The sequence below is a fragment of the Castor canadensis genome, chromosome 8, assembly GCF_047511655.1.
Source record: "Castor canadensis chromosome 8, mCasCan1.hap1v2, whole genome shotgun sequence".
NCBI lineage: Eukaryota > Metazoa > Chordata > Mammalia > Rodentia > Castoridae > Castor > Castor canadensis.
This window is the reverse complement of record NC_133393.1, coordinates 155,339,310-155,360,264: the sequence shown is the minus strand read 5'-3', so window position 1 is coordinate 155,360,264 and position 20,955 is coordinate 155,339,310. Positions and strand designations below refer to the sequence as shown.

The following is a 20,955-nucleotide window of genomic DNA, read 5'->3' as shown; positions in this document are numbered from 1 at the left end:
TCACAGGGTCCTGGCACACCTGCTGCCAGGTGGCAGGTAGACAAGAAATAAGCAGGATGCCTCTTAGGATAGTGGCAGCAACTGGGCTTCAGTATCCACCACACCACCTCAGGAAGCTAACTTCACCCTCCCAACTCTAGCAGATGGAAATTGCCACCATCCATTGCAGACAAGGACACTGAAGCACATGAGAAAGCAGCACAGCAAAACAGGGCAGTGCCTGGCTCCTGGCCAGGGCTCCAGCCCCCCACCGTGGGCTCGTGACATTGTGCCACACAGCAGTGCAACCCCAACTCCACCTCCTGACAGGTGCATCCGTGTTCCTCCCCCAGTGACTCAGGTCAGAGTAGAGCCCAAGAAAGGCAGGTGGCACCTCAAGGCAGTCTCCTGGTCAGCATGTGTCTTCATAGGACAGGACACTCTACACTGCTTACTGTTCCTTCCTCCTGCCTCCCTTCAGGGCCACGTGAGGCCCCTCCCCCGGGACACCCTCCCTGACTTCCACAGTGCACGGCATCTCTCCATTCTTGGGACACATCAGTCCTGAGGCACCTAGGCTCCAAACCTGTGTGTGCTCACAGGGATGCACCCACCATCCTGCAGCCTGCACACCCATCTCTGCCACCTGACCCCCACAGCACGCACCTGTCTTCAGTTCCACATCCAGCGTTCCTCCTCCCTAAATTACTTGCGCTGCTGTGAGGGACTGTGGACCCCAGCCCCCTGTGAGGACAAATCACAGCCTCTTTGAAAAGGGACAGTGTGATACAGAGGCCCAGAAGCGCAGCCATTCTGGGAGACAGTCTGCCTGGGATGCAGACCCAGGTGAAGCAGAAGGGGGATGAGACAGGAAAGGGAACACCGGGAGGAAGAAGGGACCAGAGACTCTGGCCTGAGACCCCATGAGGCTCCACATCTCAGGCCCTCTCTGCCTTGTATCCCTCTGCAATGGGCTCTACAGAGACCCTGAACAATAGCCCAATATCCTGCCACCAGGAGAAGAGGGTGACAGCTCCAGGTAACAACTGCAGGTATTAGTTCTAGGCCCCTCGTGGCATCCTCTCAAAGGAGGGCACAGGTATGGCTGGCCTTAAGAACTCAGGCCTTCACACATACTTAAGACACATTTCTTATGACTGAAGGATGCCTCCGCCCTCCATAGGCCCCTCTGACCACTGGTCTTATAAACAGCAAACCTTCCTGGTACAGCCAAAGCTGCAGGGACAAAGGCCGCTGGTGACAGGACACGGTTGGGATGCTCACTAATACACTCCCACAAGGAGGCCTTGCATGAGGAGGCTGTGGTGGGGGTGAGTAACTGTACTGGTGGTCACTGGCTAAAGGTGACCTGACACCCAAACGCAATTTTCACCAGCAATAGCAAGTGTGGAGAACCCAAGGGGTGTGGGGAACTGATCTGGGGAACATTTTCACCTCCATCTTCCCCAGAGTGCAAGTCTTATTTCAGAGACCTGAACTCAAAGGTTAAATCAGGCTGGCAGGTAACTCTGCACGAGTGATCTTAATTCTTAAAAATAATCTCCAAAAGTACAACTATGAAAATGATGGTTCAAGAATAGAAAACCTGAGAGCCATGTTGACACTGCATGGTGACAGACGCAGCTCATAGCACACGTAGACTCAGACGCCCCAGCAGCTAAACAGACGAGCTACCTGCTCCCAGCCCCCAGTGGACACGGGCCCTGAAGTTTCTACTTCTCAGGTGCTGTGCTAGGGGTTCTCTCAAGGCCTTGGCTGTCCTGCTTTGACCCTGCGTCTCAGTCTCTTCCTGATCTCCCCCAGAGAGAGCCCTTGGGCTGATGGACACCACAGGTGACATGGCACCCAGCCACACCTGGGATCTCCCCACCAGACTTGGGGGAGGTGGTGGCACCTGTCCCCTTTTCCCACACACCTCCCTGGATCATGTCTCTGGCCCCATTCAGTCTTTTTTTCAGTTCCAGCCTCAAACTGGCCAGGTAAGGACAGTGTCCCACAAGACCCTTCAGTCCCCGCCTGCACTCACACAGCTGCGGACTTGGCTTTCAGGGCAGCTCCTGTTTCCACTATCAGGTATCCCTGCCCCTCGGGAGCTCAGAGCTGCACCATGGCTCACTATGGGGCCCCAACCCTCCACCCTACAGTCTAGGGCTGCTGCCACCTTCAGAATGGGCTCCTGCTCCAGACACCTAATCCATGTCAGAAAAATATGAGCCAGGCCTGGCATCCAGCAAACCATAACAAGTCAAACCAGTGACCAGAAAGGACAGGAGGAGATGCAAAGAGGTCCAGGTCAGGACCCAGCAGGGCAATGCCCTATTCCTTCCCTAATTACGGAAACCGAGGTACAAAGCGACAGCCCCATTCACCTCTCCTCCTCCTTCCTCCCCTCAACAGCCAAATCCTCTGAGTCCACTCACCACAGCAGCAAGGCTACACATCTCACTACAATTTTCATCAAAGTCACCAAAGAGAGGTTGCCTCTCTTTGAAGAGAAAGGTTGCACACCAACCTTTCTGCACCCCACAGACGGGTCCTACGCCAGTGACTGAGACAGGCCTGGAGTCCCTATAAACCTGCCCAAAATAGTAACATGCAAATAAAATGGCACTTGTTTTTGTCCTAATTAAAGCCTTTCAAGAAAATCACTGAAACGAGAGAGACAGAGAGACTGGATGAAGTCCTCTGGATCTAAGATCCCAACTCACCGCATCATCTCGTTCCCACAGGTCTTCAGACTTCAGACCATCTTCTCCTTGGGAAAACGCAAACTCTTAAACATTGAAGCAAAGAAAATGCTCTTTCAAACCGCCTTGCTTCCTGGCTTGCCTCAGGCCCATCTCCCCGGCAGCTCAGCGGGCTGCTCCAAGCCCATGCTTGGCATCTGGTGAGGCCCAGGGGTCCACTCTGGCCTCCAGCAGCACAAGGGACTTTGCTCCACTGCTCCTGCTTGTGGAGCCACTTCACAGCCCTTTAGGTCAAGCACCCAGAGCCCAAACCTCTGTCTGCAGACTCCCAGGAAAGGGCAGGACTTAAAACCTTGCTGGACCAGACAGACAGGTTGACGGAGAAGGTGGGGCCAAGCCCTCCTAGAGACAGCAGCTGAGTCAGTCCTGAGCCACTGAAGCTCTGCCAAGAGGAGGTCTCAGTGACCAGTGGGGAAAAGGTCCCAAGATGACAGAAGAACAAAGCCTGTTGGACCTAATCTCCAAATACCAAAGTCACAATCCAGCTCTAGGAGGGAAAGAAGACTCAAACCCGTGGCTGGCAACAAGGGGATTGGACTATGAGCACATGATAAAAGCGAGAGCACACAAGGGAGGGGTGAGGATAGGTAAGACACCTAAAAAACTAGCTAGCATTTGTTGACCTTAACGCAGAGAAACTAAAGCAGATACCTTAAAAGCAACTGAGGCCAATAGGAAAAGGGGAACAGGTACTAGAGAAAAGGTTAGATCAAAAAGAATTAACCTAGAAGGTAACACCCACGCACAGGAAATCAATGTGAGTCAACTCCCTGTATAGCTATCCTTATCTCAACCAGCAAAACCCCTTGTTCCTTCCTATTATTGCTTATACTCTCTCTTCAACAAAATTAGAAATAAGGGCAAAATAGTTTCTGCTGGGTATTGGGGGGGGGGAGCGGGAGGGGGTGGAGTGGGTGGTAAGGGAGGGGGTGGGGGCAGGGGGGAGAAATGAACCAAGCCTTGTATGCACATATGAATAATAAAAGAAAAATGAAAAAAAAAAATAAATAAATAAAAATCAAAATCAAAAAAAAAAAAAGAAAAAAAAAAAACCGTGGCTGGGCACACAGACCTGGAAGCCTGGGAGGCACCAGCGTCCACCCACATAGGACAGGGGACAGGGCCCACGTCAGGATTCACAATCCTGTGTCAAGTGGCCTCACTGCAGACAGGGCCAGATAACACCTGTCATCCTGGCCACACATACACCTGCAGAAACTGATGACTATCTGCCTGGCAAATTGATTTAACCAGATAAAACTCCAGGCCCTGGCCTGAACAAGCCGACAGCTCTAGTCTGTCCTCCCCAGGAGCAGAGCTGGGCCCGGTTAGCACAAGTCCTGTGGTCAGTCCAGGCAGAGAAGCAGAGAAACTGCACAGTCAGGCAGCCTCTGACCTCCTGCACAGCACTCACCTGGAACTATGATGAATGAATTTCAAGAAAGAAACGCCCTCTATGCTCTGGGTCAGACAAGGCAGCCTCTGGGTGGCTGACACTGTCATCAAGAGGGCGTGCTCATTTCCCCCTGCACAGCTCTTGGCCAGTTCCTGGCCCTTCGGCAAGGCTACCTCAGGTCCCTGGGTGAACCAGGAGGGTGGCCAAGGTGGGGAAAGGATGCTGGACATAAGGCCAGACACCTGGAAGACCCAGCTTGGCACTAACCATGGGAGGTGAGACAGGCTGTGTTCCAACCTTGTACTTGTCCAATAGTGGCCACCTTCTGGGTAGCCCGGGCTTTATGGTTCTCTGCCTGTTCACAGCTTTGCCCCCTGCCTGGGCACAGCTATTACTCTGCTGACTGGGAGGGGAATGGGGGGACCTAGGGGTAGAGACCAGGAAGTGGGGCTTCCCATTGCTGTGCCCAGGGCTGACTCTTAATGAGAGCTGCTGCCTAGACAGGAGGCCTGTTTGCTTCTAAAATTCAGAATTCCCCTGCTCCTGGGACACCAGTGTACCTAATAACCAGTGGGCCCAGAATGTCAGGCATCGCCTCACTTTCTGGATGTGGCTTTAAGGGGAGATTTGCAACCTAGGAACCTCAAAAAGTAGTCCAATTAAAAACCCACTGATGGCTGAATCCCCCATATCTCCTGGACTGCACTAGAAGTGCTGAGATGGCCAGGACAGGTTCTCCCACAAGCCTGTGCTACTCAGCATATGCCTCTGCTTACTTTCCCAGCCTACCCTGAGGCTGGAAGAAATGCCTGTCACACATGCCCGCCCCTCGCTTCATCCCAGGTACCCACGCGTCTCTGGTAGGAACATGTAAGGGATACTTTTCTGGGCCTGGTGTGGCCAAATGCTGGGGGTGGGGATCCCTACTTCCCTCACTGCTCTGCCTTATGGCTGGACTATGCAGCCTCCAGCAGGTAGGCTGTAGATTGGAATGACATGTGGAAATGACCTGGTCCATGGCAGAGGTCCAAGATCCTGCTACGTGGATTCACCAGCAGCAAAGGGAGAAGACGTGCCAGCCAGCTGCTCAAGGCCTCTCCCACCCTGGCTCCTTGTGCTGCCCCTTAGTCTCCTTCATTCTGGGGACTCCAATTTTTCTCCTGAAGGGAAGTTCCCAGGAGATGCTGCCTCACAAGGGACCAGGCCAGTATAGCAGCCTCTATCTCCAGCCCAGACCCTCTGCCCGTGGTGGGGTCAACTGACAAGCTCTGCTCTTCCTTCTGGATGTCTGCACCTGACACTTCTTGGAACACCTGTCTGCCAGGGTCTGCTCCCCCAGGTCCCTACCCACCCATAGGACAGCCTTCCTCTGCCCAGGGCCTCAAAAGGTCCAGGAGCCCTTTCCACCCCAGTTCACTCTGGCCACTGGCCTTCTCCGTAGTGTTCCCCACCCAGAGCATCTTGGAGCATGCCCAGCTCCTCCACCTGCCCTGGCCTAAAATGTTCCTCTCATCTCTCACTCTACCTGCAGTCTGTTCAAACTGCTTCTACTAGTCCTTCTGTGGGAAGGAGCAGAGAGGAGGACCACCATGGGAGGAGGGCCCGTGGGCAGGCATCAGGCTCTCTGGACAAGCTGTGGTAGATAAGACAATGTGGCCACAGAAAGGAGGACCCGCAGAAAGCAAGGAAATGAGCACCCAGGATGGGGCAATGAGCCCTTGGGGGTGGAGGGTTGGGAGAACCTCTAGGTAGAGGTAAGGATCGTCCCAGTCTTGGTTTTTGTTCTGATGGTGAGTTTGTGGGTGCTCAGAACATTAAAAATAACAAACAGACGAAAGAAGGCCATGCTTGACCAGTGACAGGAGCATGTCATTACTCAAGAATGTGACTTACCCCTATCTGTGCATCTGAAGTCCAAAACATGAAAGGAGGAAGAGAAGTGTCTGCCCTCGAGTCTCTTGTAAAGGCCTCCCTACCACTCTGAGCAACACGGGCTCACCCCTCCTGCCCACTGGCATGCCCTGGTGTGCATGGTGGGATGTGCCACCTGCCCTCATGTGGGGCTGGCCCAGCAGGTAAGAGGAACTTGAAGAATATTTGCTAAATGGACCAAAGCCGCAGATCTCCTTCCCCTCCCTTCTCTAAATAACTCACATTTCTCACGCTGAGGTTGCTGTATCAAGATAAGAATTTAAGGCAAGCGTTGTTGAATCCCGGGTCTGGGGAGAAAGAACCCATCAGGTGCAACCCCAGTAATGGTTCCTCACGCTTCCAAGTTGGAATTTACAACATTTTAGTAAGAGTTCCCTTTCTGCTGCCGGCAAAGAGTAAAGGTCTGTAAATCAAACAAGGTTTCCAGGCTACTTGAGCAAGCCCATCGCTCTCGCGCGTTTGAGAATGAGGCGGATAAAATCAATTTTTTATGTTTTCGTTCAAATGCTTTCTTTTTTGCAAACCCACATGGAGACAGTTCTGATTTTAGGTTATGTTGGTGAACAAAAATAATCACGGAGTGGGGTTTCTATCTTCTAATTATGCAGAATTTAGGACAAAATATTCATGTAAGTGATGCTGAAAGACTTTATAAATAGGTCATAATAGGCTCTTTTTGTGATCAAAATTCCTTACACCAATGCAGTGAAGCCAGCTCCTGTCATAAAGGACCAGCCACAAGTCAGCAAGCCAGGAGCCCCTCCTCGAGCTTTGGAAGTGTTGGGAATGGGTGCTGGCCAGGAAAATGCCTGACGATACAGCTTTTGAAAGCCAATAACTGGGCCTGTCCCTATCAAAGTGAGCCTCAGAATTCAGAGCCCCAGGGATGGAAGTCCTGCTTCTGCAGGTGTGAAGGGAGAAGCCCCCTCCTGGCCCGTGTGGCCTGAATGGTGAAAGCAGAGCTCACAGAACCTGAATGTGGCCCCAGTGCAGGGGCTGAGCGCCCTCACCGTGAATCAGTGCAGCAATGTGCTGGACTATTTTTAATCCTACAATTAAGTAGTCAATTATTAAAAAACACACCCTTGCCTATCTTAAAGGAACAATACTTATTTATCAATTAAGTCAGCCAGGGGCAGGGGAAAGGGAGGACAGGAGCGGTTGGCCTCACTCCCCTGGGGATGCAATCTTGCAGAGACTGCAGCCCACCTGTTGCACTGCCCGTCTGAGTCCTGGTGGCCATGCTGAGCTGGACCCTGGGACAGGTTTAGACTCAGGTGGCTGGCCATGGGCTCTCCTCAGACATCCTGTGCTGCTCTCAGTGTCTATCCCAGGCCCTCGGCCAAGTGTGAGGTACACAGGGATGAGGGAAGTCCTTGTCCTGTGGAGCCTGCAGCCACGGGAGGTGACAGGCTTGGAGTGCAGCTGGCCCTGATGTCCTATCAATGCCACCTCACAATTTCCAACTATGCCTAACTAATTGTGATGTGGGGGATGGGAACACAGGCCTTTCTGAGAGATGCAACCAACCACTCTGTCAGCATCTGCCTTGGGTCACTTTGGTAAACCAGGGTCTAAAACAACAAACCCTGATTTTCTGATGCAGTAGCAGAGGTTTTTCTAAGTCCCTGAAGACAGAATTTAAGATAGAGACTTCACGACCCTGCACTGGACCCTGTGGCTGAAAGCTCAGAACACAGCCAGGAAGGAATCAACTTCATGGGGTGCTCCAGGACACCTTAAGAGAATTCTCACCCATGCTGTGGACACTCCTCCTACCCCACTAGCCCTCCCAGCCTCAGCTCACCTGGCCTCTCTCCCATGAATGCTGGTGCTCCACTTGGCTCCAGCTCTGGGGTTCTCCCTTCACCAAGCCACAAAAGCCAGGCCATCACGGCAAAGAGACTGGGGTGCATGCCTCAGCAACCCTTAGCCTGCTCACACACACCAGAAAAGAGTCACCTCCTCCCTGGGATGGCACTCCAGGCATACCCATCCTTACACTGACAAAGTCCCTGCCGACTCCCAGCACCTCGGCTCTGCCAAAGACAAGATTTCCTGCCATTCAGAGGACACAAGAGACAGCGGGTGCACATGGTGGGGGTGTCACCCAGACACTCGAGGAGTGGGCCATGAAAAGAGTTAAGGGCCCACCCCACAGAGACCACGGGAGGAGTAACTGAAAGAAGACAGCACTGACATTTTGAAATATATAAACCAAAGAGGGCACTTTTGGGATGACAAGCACATGAACCCTGCAGGAAACCAAACTGGGACCTCTCAGGCACCCACTTCCACTTCTGCAAAGTGGAGACCACATGGCCCCTTTCAAGGTCTCTATGGGAGGATGGCAGCCACCTCCATATGCCCCCTGGCTCCTACTAGTATTCAGATAATAGAACTGTCCACTCCCCTTCTCCCTGGGGCCTCCTCCTCAGGCAGCCTTCCCACCAGCCAGCCCTACCATACCATCTGCCCTTGGGTCACCTCTCCCTCACTGACACGCAAGGCTCCCCACAACATGCAGGGCTCCATCTAACACCCAGGGATCCTCTGACATTAGAGCTCCCCTGATACACAGGTCTTCCCCTAATATCTAGGACACTCTCTGACCCCTAGAGATTCGCCCCCAGACATCCAGGGCTTGTCTCCATGGCTTTCAGGAAGATGTCAGCGACTGAAGGGACAAGGACACGGTTGAGCTCTTGTCTCTAGCAGGCACCCTCACTGGAGCACAGCAGCAGGAGTCTTGCTTCATCCGCAGCCTCTGGTGCCTTCAACAGGCACTGCTGGGCACTGCTGGAGGCCAGCACCCTGCTCAACCCCACAATCACCAGCTGTGGTCACTGTGGGGGGTCACTGTGGTCACTGTGGGGGGTCAACACTTTACACACATTTCAAGCACCCACAAGCACCCTGCAGTCAGACCTCACTTTGGGGGAGGGGTCTGGTGGGAGAGGCTATCACCAGACCCAGGCCTCACCACTATGACATGATTTGGAGGCAGAAAGGCTTTGGCTCCAGCCTGGCCTGGGCCCCTCCAATGCCAATGTTCATGTGCTCTCCCCACATCTTCAGGGACCACCACGGCCTGGCCCGAGTGACAGGCATGAGGGACTGGAAAGGAGCCTGACTGTGGTACCCCAGGGATAGAAGAGGGGACGAGGAGAGAGCCGAGGTACCTGGAGCAGGACTGGGCAGGAGGCCAGAGGAAGGGCAGGCAGCCCACAATTTTGAGACAGCAGCCACCTAGCCCCATCTTAAGATGGCCAAGTGTCCATATGCAAAGCCAGCTAAGTAACTGCAGATGAGGCATGGGGCCTTTTAAACGGCTGGAGAGTGGATGGCCAGAGGCCAGTCCCCTTTTCTTGCCTCTGTGACAGTCTGGTGCACCCCATTCCAGACATCAGTCTGAACAGGACACTTGCCATGGCTGTGCTGACAGCCAGGGGGCTGCCCTACATTCACACAGCACATGCTGACTCTGGGGAGGCCTGTGACCCCAGTGCCAGGACTTCAGCCCTTGTGCCTGCTGCATTCACCAATCCCATGCAGGTGGTTGTGCTAGGCAGTCAACGGGATTACCTGCACTGTCCTCCCTGCAGGGCACTGTCTGGCAGCAGATGGGGCTGTGGGGCTGATCCCCCAGAGTCAGCCCAACCTGCAACTCACAGTTCTAGTTGTACAGCTCAGAGAGCTGCACAGATGGCCCAGGCAGAGCCCAGCACGGCCTGCCCTCCCTGACTCAGTAACTGATTAGCCGGCTAGACACTACCCACTCCTGACCCAGCCCTCTATGCCCCTCCTGACCGGGCTCTGGCCCCCCTCAACCTGGGGCTTTTGACACCAATCAAGTGATCTGAGTCTGTCCCAGCAGAGTGGGACCCTCAGACAGTGGGCAGAGCAGGGGGTGGGGGGAGGGCAAGAGCTCCAGTCTCAGTGCCATCTTCCAGGGGCTCCGCCCTGTTGCTGCCGGTGACTGACTCATATCTCACTTCCTCTTCACAAAACTGACTCCACTAGCAAAAACACACGTGTGCCACCCCCACTGTTGGGCAATGGGTTCTAAGGACCAGCAATGACTACTGGCAAATGTCACTTCTGAGTCCAGTGCCTGTGTCCCTCCCCGTCACACCTCTGCCTCCCGCTCTGTCTCTCTGTCTCGCTCTCTCCCTCCCTACCCCCACCACTCACACCGTATTTAAACCTTCTGACAGAATGCTTGTGAAGTGATTCACACATCCCCCTTATATTCTTCGGGAGCAGCTGTTCAACAAAATGTCACCTTCCTTCTGGATCCAGGATCTGCAAAGCATTCCTGCTCTATGTTCCTCCAAGCCAAAGCTTGTGGCAGGCCACCAGTGACCCCCAGCCCACCCTCCTGCCTCACCCCTGGCCACCTGTCTGGCACACTGTTAGGCAATGGCAGTGCCCCTCCTCCTCTCTCTGTTGTAGACCCCTGACTACCCCCTCAGGCTAGAAGAGGAGAGAGGCTGCAGAAATCAGCTGTGGAAGCCAGCACAAGACTCCAAGACACAAGTCCACAGCACTGTCAAGGGTACAGACAGCACGGCCTCCCTTCCTGAGCTGATGGGCATGTCACTCTGGGCTTCCCAACAGCCTCCTAACCCTACCCCCCACACGCTCAAACCTCATAGCTTCACTTTGTGGATGGAGGACTTGGGAAATGATTCACTCACCTCACTCAGTTCCCAGCAGTGGCTGCGGACACAAGATCACCGTCTGCTCTGGCTGAGTCCCCTCCCCAGTTCACTGGCTCATCACCGCCTAGCAGTGACATGCACTCAGCTGAGGGCTCCTCCAGGGAAGGAGTCTCACCCACCCTGTCAGGATTCTGTGCAAGAGCAACCAAGCACAGAATGAGCCACCACCAGCATGGCTCCTCAAGTGACTACTGGCTGTCGGGCTAAAGACAGTGTGATCTGTAACACTGAAGGGTGTGTGTGCATGTGTGCGTGCGTGTGCGTGTGTTGCTGGGGAAGGACCCATGCTAACAAGCACACTCTACCACTGAGCTGCATCTCCATTATGTAGCCCAGGCTTGCTTCGAACTCATGCTCTTCCTGCCTCAACTGGTGCTAAGATTACAGGTGTGCACCATCACACCCAGCCTTCCAATGACTCAGATTTCTTCAGAATTTTAAATGCCAAACTGCCCACCCCAGAGGCTACAGTTGGAGCACACCTCGCTGACACGTGTGTCCCCTAAACCCCAGGCCTCAGCTGCCCCCTGAGCTTCAGGGAAGGAGGTCTGAAAACTACAGGCCCTCTCCAGTCCAGAAAGCTTACTCAAGCCTGCTTTCCTGGCAAACACGGACCCCTTGCTCCACACACCAATATGTAGTCACCAGACAGCCACCAGGACCCAGCAGCTAGGTCTCCACAGATGATTCAGTCATGAGCTGTATGGCCACACAGACAGAGCTTCTCCAGGCCAGCGTCACCCTGCAATTGCCTAACCATCATACAGGAGGGGCAGGTTCACAAATCTCAGAAGTGCCAACGCAGCCCAGCCGGGACTTGGAATGGGTACATGGGGATGGGGTGTAGGGCAAGGAAGGAGACGGGGTAGCAGGGTCACAACAGGCAGACCCCAGATAAGGTGTGGGTAAGTAGATGGTTCTGCCCTTAGCCTCACTCCTGAGAAAGGCTACACTGAGAAAGTCTGGGTGGAGCTGGTCCTGTTCCTGATTTCAGTGGCTCTTGGCTACTGAGACAGCTCCACCCACTTCCTGAGACACACCCCACAGGGTCAGGGGAAATGTCAGGGTCGTGGGAGGCCCCAGCCCCGACACACAGCCCAGGGCCTTCAGGAGATTTAGCCAGGGCTGCACTGTAAGCCAGGTCTCCCATGATGTCCTGGCCCCAGAAGAGCTGAGAGCACAACTGGCCAGGACTGAAGGAACCTGGGATACAAACTGGCCTTCAATAAGCTGGCCTCACAGGTCACACCAGCCTAAGCCTGGTCCCAGGGAGGCAGTCATGTAGCCCGAGGCCTCCTGTACCCCATATCCCTCCCACTGAGTCAGGACATCCACCCCCAGCCCACAGCTCCAGCCTCTCTCTACCATCCTACCTGGACAGGTCCCCCTCCCATCCCAGGCTCCCTGATGGCACTGAGGACTTCAGCATTGACCAGTGCCTGGCACAGGGCAGGTCCTTAATAAGCACACGCCAAAACACAGGGATGGGGCAGCTAAACACATGGGGGGGAGGAGGGCGTGTGCAGGCAGAGTGGGGTATTTTAGGCCAGAGCCTGGTGTGCTGGTACCAAGAGCCTTTTCTCCACAGTGGAAGTTAACCCAACATCAGGAGAACAAGACAGGCTCCTCGGAGAGCCCAAAAACCCTGCCTAGAATACAGCACTGCCAACACATGCAGAGAGCAGTGTGCAAGACCCCTCCATGAGTGTAGACAGCAGTGTGCGCCTCCCGTGAGTGTAGACAGTACAGACTGCATGTCCTTCCCCACCTCCGTCACCTTCACGCCTGTCAGGGATGGGACTGGCACCTGTCCTGGGACAACCCAGAGCTCTGCCCACATCACACAGCAAACAGGAGCCCAGGAACTGAACCACCCTGCTGAACCCAGCCCAGCACCCTACCTGTCCCCTCCACTGCCCCATGTCCTGCCTCACTTCATCCCAAAGTGACAATAGCATAACTGACAAGTGCTGTCTAGGTGTCTTCTGAGCCTGCTCAGGTGGCCACCCCTTCTGAAACATCCACCCAGCAACCCCCGAACCCCGAACCCTACTCTTAGGCCTCTCACTGGAGACTTGATGCCCACCTATCTCCCACCTGACTTGCAGGTCTCCACATGCCCAGCTCCACTTTGCGTGGCTCATTTCACACCTGCACAATTCCCGTTAAACAAGGCCTGCTCAAAAGCACCAACTGTAAGGACCTACACAGCTGGGCCAGGGCAGCAGACACTGCTGAGCAGCTGTGCAGAGATGGAACCAAGATGCCGGGACCTGGTCAGCAGAGATGGAGTGTCCAGCCGGTTCCCAGTTCCCACACCGCCTTGAAAGCATCCCAAGCATGAGTGACATTTCCCAGCAAGGGAGTAGGTGTGCCTTCACTGCTCTGTAGAACATTTCAAAGGCTGCCCCCTGCTGAGGTGGCAATTTCAGAGGCATAGAGGAGACAGACCCAGCCAGGATCAGAGTCAAAGATGCCCTGAGCTCCAGAATGTCCTGCGGAAAGCTTTCTCCAGCCTGCCTGATGAGCCCAGATCACCAGGATGCTTCAAAGTCGGCCCCACCCCCAAATTTCAAAGGGACGCTCCAGTCTGTGCCCATCCTACAGTAAGGCTGGTGAGTTCAGCAGGAAGTCCCTGGCTCCCAGGCCTTCTCCTCTTCCCTCTCCCTCTTGACACAGAACCCTTTCAGAACAGCTCTGGAGAAGACAACAGTCTCCCATCCCCACCCTAGGCTCTGCAGGACTGTTGTCAGCAGGTGCCACGAGCCTGGGGCATGAGGCAAAGGGACCACATATACCCACTGCATCCTGGTCAATAAAGCTCTTCTCATGATGCCAGTTCTGATCTCGTGCATGGCACTGGCATTGAATGGAAAGGGAGGGCGCCTGGTTCTCTGCTGCTGGGGTAGAAATGTATTGATCGGCAAGGGGAAGAGATGAGAACCACCCATGTGGTGACTGGGTAGGATTTGTCACCATCTGAACGTGAGTTTCCCTTGCTGCAGATCCAGATGGGCACGTGCGGAGGTGCTGGCGGGGTGCTGGCACACACGGGACAGTGTTCATGTGTATTTCCTGCCCCATCAGCTGAGGAGATATGGCTGGGCAACTAAACCCAGTAGCACCCAGCACACTCCTACCCAGGTCTGGGTTTCTGATGCTGTTCTCCAGTAAAAGGAGCTCAGGCTCCCTGGGACCAATCCTGGATCCAGAGCTGTGGGACCAGAGCTCAGAGGCACTCAGGCAACCACAAGATAAGGCCTCTCATGGACCCAGGGGTCAGAGTGGAACAATGGAGAGATAAAATGAATAAGGTGGAATTTCACCGTAACCACGAATCCACACTGACGGAAATCAGTGGTCGGATAGATTGGTAAGTAGCAGAGAAGAGGCGTTTCCCATCCATACAGAATTCCAAATAACTTAGCTACGTGCCCTCAGGGAGGCACAGCAGAATTCCGCCCCCCTTACCTGCGGGCTACACAGTGTCTTCATTCCAAACAGTGTGGAGGGGAAGAAATGGGTGCCTGGCAAACATGCCTCAGCCAGGGACCGACTCGGCACCAACAGTGATGAGTCACATTGACAGACACAAAGTGTCAGTGTGACCCTGACACCAAGTGATAACAAGGGCACTTTCCTTCTGTGATCCACCCCAACCCCTCACCCCAGACTCACCATGAGAAAAACAACCTAAATTCCAGTAGAGGAATTCCAATTGTCCACACTGACAGATTTCTAAGCCAGAGATCCTACATATACCTAAATTCCTCAAGAAAGTCAGGGTCACCCAAAGAAAAGGCTGACACACTGTCACAGTTAGTAGGAGCCTAAGGAGACATGACAACTAAATGCCATGTGGGACCTGGATGGGGTCCTGTAACTTAGGATGTTAGGTGCTAAGGAAACCTGAATGAACCATGGACTTTGCTAACAATGTATCAATGTTCATTCAGAAACTGTAACAAACAAACCACACCAATCTAAGATGTTAATAAAACAAATTCTGAGTGTTAGGGGGAGGGCAATATGAAACTTTGCATCATCTTTGTAATGTTTATGTAAATCTAAAATGGTTCTAAAAAATGCAGTCTACTAAAAACAAAAGTTCAGTGTGCCACCCAGTGCAGGATAGCATGACAAAGGGTGGGTTCCAGGCTCACCAGCTTTGTCTGAGTTTCCTCCACATCCACAGCCTGACCAGGGCCTGCCCCTGGGACACCCTAAGGACACAGAAGGTCGAGACAGGTACTACACAAAGGAAGGATAATCAAGGGACAGAAATAGCTAGCTGGAGAACAGACTCTAGGGCAGTCAGTTAGAGCCCCATGGGATCCACTCTGCAGGCCTCCCTCATCTATAGCCATTCGTCCCCACGCACTTGCCTGGACTCAAGGCATCAGAGGAAAAGTAAGCCCTACCCTCTAGCACATGAACAACCACACACAGGCAATCGGCACTAGGGCAGGGGGTCAACTGGCCATGGGAAGGGGAAGGCAGGAAGGCTTCCTGGAGGTGGTAACTCAAATGTAAGGCAGGAAAATGAAGACAAACACATGGCCAGGCTGTGGAAGGCAAACTCTTCTCCCAGCACCACCTCATCCCCGCCCTCAGGCAGTAGCCAGAGCTCCTGGCCCCTCCTAATGCCCCTCCCCCACCTGGGAACCTGGGTCCCCGAACCTGAGGGTGCTGGTTGTTGGAATCTGCGCTGCAGAGCAACCGAGTGAGGACAGAGGACAGTGCCACTCCAAGTTACTGGCCACAAGGGAATAATGCTGGATTGGCGTGGACAGACGCTGGCTTCTACAAGGGCATGGCACACGGGGAAGCAGGCCAGTGGGCTCTGCAGGAAAAGGCAGGGAGGGACCAATGGAGCAGTGGGCACTCACAGGAGGTCTCCCTGGCCAAGGACATGGGGCAGAGGGGAGGCAGACGCAGAAACAGAGAAGAGGGAGGGTGGGGGCTGGAAATGGGGGGTGAGACCATCAGGGAGGGCGTGTGCGGTAGGAGCTGGGTCTGCCAGCCACATCCCCGCCCTCCACCTCTGACCCAAAGGCCCACCCCAAACAGCCGTAGCCCCGGTTGGCAGGGGGATAGGTAGACACAGTGGTCCATGCCACTGATCTCAGAGGGACCCAACCAAGACGACCTAGTGTCCCCTGGAACCTTCCTACCTGTTGTGGCCCTCCACAGTCTCGGGGTACATTTGGTTTCTCCCACCTCAGCTTGAGTTTGATGGCATCCAGAGTCTGTGGAGCCTCCTCTGCCACCTGTTCCCAAGGGTCAGGTAGCGACTTGCTGGGCCCAGTGCTTCACAGTGTCCAGAGCTCCCACACTCCGCCCGCCTCACAGAGGGCAGCGACACTGTGCCTGATGACAGGCACCATTCCGGAAGCCCTCACTCCCAGACCACCACTCTGCTCACTCAACCCCAGCCAAGGCCTACACACGGGGGACAGGGTGAGTCCTCCTCCAGGAAAGTGGTAGCCAAGCCTCCCCACCCACCACCACCCCGGCTTTCCTATGGGAGGCAATACAGACACAGTGACAGACACAGCCTCAGGCTTCAGTGTTCTGTGCCAGGACCATGTTCACAGGTGGCAGAACTGAAGCCCCAAGAGGTTAAGTTATCTCAACAAAAATAAAATAAAAATAAAAAAAAAACCCACAGTAGCAAGACAAAGACTTTCTCCACATGACCGCCCCCTGCTCTGGAGTGGAGCTCACCAGTTGAAACTGGTTCAGCTGGGCTGCACCACACATCAGCTGTGCCACAGGGAAGTTTCCAAACTTCTGTGTTGGGGTACCCTCGTTTCTGAGATGGAGCTCACCACAGCACCCACCTCCTGTCGGTAGTTAAGAAAATGAATCATGAGGCCACTGGACCTGGGGAAAGACACTGTCACATCCTGCTGTTACTGCAAGTTAGACAGCAAAGGGAGACATGACACCATGCCTCTGAATGGATGGTATATATTTCCCTTTTCCAACTCCCAGTAACTCAGCTGAACTTTACACAAGGGTTACCAGGGCCAGCAAGGCTGCGCAGCCACAAGCACAGCGAGTTCAAATCGCAGATCTACTACTGACCTAACCAGGCACGTGGGCAAGCTTCCCCATCCCCCACTCTGTGCCTCAGTTTCCTCACCTGGAGTATGAGGTGAAAGTGTACGTGGTGAGGACTTTGTAAGAAAATTTGTGTAAAGCACACAGCGCACTATTTGGTGTGTAGACTGAGTGATTTCTATTATTACCATTAGGTTTTTTTTTTTTTTTTTTTTTTTTGATAGGGCAATACTTCCTGTCTTCCTGAGTAACCGCAGGGGACTCTAATCACAAGGCTTAGGCATAATCACAACCCTGGTTATAACTCAAAGAGTCTTAACAATGGCCCTTAGATGGTGAGTGCCATTAGTGGTGACTTACAGCCCAAACTCCCGCCCAGGCCTTCTGTACAGGCCACACACAGACACCCAAGAGGAAAGGAACAAGGTTTTCTCTAAGTAGGGAAACCCCAGTCTCGGCCACATTTGTCTGTAGAGAAGTCAGCGCCCTCTGTCCTTACAAAGACACTTCTCCATTCCCCAGGCTCCGAGCAGGTGTAACTGCCCTGTGCCCCCCTCACCCAGGCCTCCTCCCATGCCAGTCAGCCCACCCCTGACTATAAAGGACTTGGACTTCTACCCCCCTCACAAGCAGTGCCTTCTAATTCTAGGTTCTGCCCAGGATGAAGACTGAGCAAGAGCACCACCACTCTACCAGTGCAAAGCTAAGGAGAAAGTAACCCTGAACCCACCATGGTGCCTAAGAGCCCCCAGGCCAGCTCCTGGGCATCCAAGCCAAAGCTTTGTGATGGACAAAGGCGATATGAGTGGTCAGACTAGCCTGGGGTGGCCTCCCAGGAAGCAATCATCTCCTGGCCAGGAAAAGAGCAGCTGCCTCAAGACAAGCACATCCACCTACTACTTACTCTGCATGGCCTACAGCCCACATCTTGTCTCCCTCCATTCATTATTCATTTCTCTCAGTGCACACCCCAACACCGTCAGCAGATGCCACCAGGCAGCAACCTGGCTAACTGAAATGGTCTCCACTTTGCAGGGAAGGAAGCAGAGACTCAGCCAGTCACAGTATCTCCCTTCCTGGCCCACACGCTCCTCCTACCATGGCCACGAGGCAGGGGTCCCCATCCTGACACACACAGACAGCCAAACAACAGAGACCAGAGCAGGGTGCCCAGCTCTCCAAGAGCAGGCAGCCCCCAGAGATGAGCCCCTGGCTGGTGCCATTCCTACACAAGGCTTCTGGAGGTAGATACCCAGACAGCAGTGTGTGGAGTTGGAGGGTCCTCCATGTATCCCCTGCGGACACCCAGGGGAGGGGAAGGGCACCCAGATAGCACAATCACTAACCTTAGGACAAGGGACCTTTGGGTCTCCTGTTATGTGCATTTCATCCAGATATGTTGGGGCTGAGGCTGGAGTTTCTGAAATAGCCTTAACAACAACCTTGCTGGCTCCTGCAGCCCAGCTGGCAACAGTGTCTCATAGACGCTAATGACATTTTGTTTCCATTGTGCCCACCACTACTCTATTCTATTGTGTAGCAAGAATAGTGATTTGGGAAACACGGTCTGATTCTCCATCTGCTTTTTCCGTGGTGAAGGTGAAACCCAAATAAGGACAGTAGAGGCCACAGAAGCTGCTATCTATCGGCAATGGTGACCAAGCTGTCCCTTGGTACCACTCTTGTCTCACCAGATAACAGAGAGTACAGACAGGGTATGGAGTGAGGCCACCTGATTCTTCCTTGGGGAAGGGCCCTTAGTAGGGAGCACAGGATAAACAGGCATCCTGGGCTGTGTTGAAACAGACCTCAACTTTGAGACTTTGCAATGCTGTTTCCAGGAAATGGCTCTCTAGCATAAAAATAAACATCATGGGGACAGGTAGGGACAGCCCACTCCCCTGAGGAAAGATAGGCAGAGCCCACTGAGGATAAGACCCCAGGAACCTGACCTCTCAGTCACCAGGACCAGACCCAAATCCCTCCCATCTCCCATGAGTTCAGCCCTGCCCAAACAGTGGGGATTCTCCACTGCCCTGGGTCACAGGGTGCCGCAGAAGGTCAATGCCATGGCCAATGGCGGGAGAAAGCCAAGCAGCAGGTCTCCAGAGGGATCTTGGGCAGGAAGGAGGAGCAAGCTTACTGAGGCCCCCCGATCAGAGTGTAACAGGTAACACCTGAAGGACATGGTTTCATCCCAGCACAGGAGAAGGGCAACAATTAGAACACCCTCACCTGGCAGCACCATTTGTCCCCAAATGGGCCTGAGATATGTGAGAAACCACAGACAATTCTTTACAGAGATCCACAGGTCAGCCACAGCCACCTTGGAGGCAAAGGACACTACTGGCCTTACCAGCCTGTTCTACCTCTTGACCTAGGGTATGTTTGGTCAGCAGGGCACCTTCACCTCATTTAATCCTTTTTATCTGTCCCCTCCCCCTCACTGAGGAAATTGAGGCACAAGAGGCTCAGTGCCTTGCCCAAGGTCACAGCACAGATGGGTAAGAGGTAAGTTTCCAACTGCCCTCTCCTTCAGACAACAGAGCCCTGACCCTGACCCTGACCCTCTTCCAGAGTCCAGTCCTGAGACCAGCCCCACTGCGGGCTGGCCTTGGGTAGCTGAGATTCAGGAGCTCAGAACTCTGAATTTCCTTCTCAACTCAAAAAGGCAAAACGGGAGTCCCATCCTGCAAAAGGTCTCTCCTACCCAGGAAATATGGGGCTGGCAACAGCCCCCAGGTGGATAGCCTCTGGGGGCCACACTCAGGTCTTTGGGCTTGGGGGTCCTGCCACAGGGCCACAGGCAAGGACAGGTGCTCCAGCCCCTCTCCCCCATAATCCCCCGGTCTTGTCACAGGGGTGCTGGTCCTGCTCCAGACAAGTGAGGGCCTTAGGCTAGGGTGCCACATTGCACCCCACCTTCTTTCTGGTACACAAACACAGGCCTAGACTCCAACCAGGTGCCACTGACCCCAAAAGGGACCCCACCAGCTAACATACAAACAAAGGAAGAGGAACAGGGGAGAAGGCAGGGTGCAAGGACAGGCGCAAGCATCACAAGTTTTGACCGGCCATCTACGGGGTCTCACGGACGTGAAGCACCCTTCTCTCCAGTCACTCCAGGTGTAGGTCAGTAAGACATTTGCTGCGCCCATGCCTGGTCTGGAGCGACCTAGCCTCAGTGACCCCCAGCCCAATGATCCCCCCTCCAGACTGGGCCCTGCGCCCTAGGGACGTTTTCCTCTCGCCTGGCAGGGCTGGGAGCAGTCGAGGCCCGTTCCCGCGGCGCGCGCGGAGGGCGGCCGTGACGCGCGCACCGGGGGCGTGTGTGCGGGACGCGCCCGCACGGGGCCCGGAACCGAGGGTCGCCGCTACCGGCCCGGGCGGCATCGGGAGGAGCGGGACAGAGTGCACCGGATCACGGCCCTTCCGGCCCGGAACGGAGCACAGCGAGTGCCGCCGAGGTCCGTGTGGGTGTCCAGCGCGCGCCGCTTACCCTGCGCGGAGATCGGGGCCAACTCTCATCCACCCGCCGCCGCAGCGTCCCCGTCGCCGGCCACCCGGCTGCGCTGCACCTGCCGCCCGCCCGGGAGCCCAGCAGCGCCGGGGAGCGGGGAGGAGTCGGCCCCGCGGATGCCGGCCACGAGCGCGGAGGCGGCGGCGGCGGCGGCGGCGGCGCCAGGTCGCGCGCTCGCGTCCCGCTGCGCGGAGTCTGCGCGCTCCCGGGGCCGGCCTGCGCAGCCGCCGCCCCGCCCCGCCCCGCGCCGGCCCCGCCCCGCGCCGGCCCCGCCCGCTCGCCCGCCCGCGGGGGCGCGCCCGCCCTGTCGGTTCCGCGCCCGCCCTCTCGGGTCCGCGCCCGCGAGCTCGGTCACGCGGCGCCGTCTTTGTTTGGGTGGCCCACGTGGGTTCCTGCTGCCCGCCCGCACCCACGCGCACGCGTGACCGCCAGCTAGTCGGGGCCACGGACGCCACCGACACGGCCGCGCACAAGCACGCACGCTACTGTCACCTTGCCCGCGGACCCGGTGCGGGCCTGTTGCCTTGGAGATGGGTCTGTGACTTTACTGCCAGTTACCACCTGGATCCC

General features: G+C 55.0%; 1 protein-coding gene across 3 annotated transcripts in view; it reads right to left on the bottom strand.

Moving 5' to 3' along the window:
* Positions 1 to 20,519, bottom strand: part of Gramd4 (GRAM domain containing 4) — an 81,426-nt gene extending 60,907 nt beyond the window's left edge. The window contains exon 1 of one of the 3 annotated variants that reach the window (XM_074084718.1): positions 20,365 to 20,519. In XM_074084718.1, the coding sequence (XP_073940819.1) occupies positions 20,365 to 20,393 (29 nt within the window). In that variant the 5' untranslated portion in view covers positions 20,394 to 20,519. Of the gene's footprint in view, positions 1 to 2,708; positions 3,212 to 10,775; positions 12,061 to 20,364 lie in introns of those variants that run through there. The other 2 variants (XM_074084721.1, XM_074084719.1) reach the window with 2 other exon arrangements.
* Between the last annotated feature and the right edge of the window lie 436 nt (positions 20,520 to 20,955).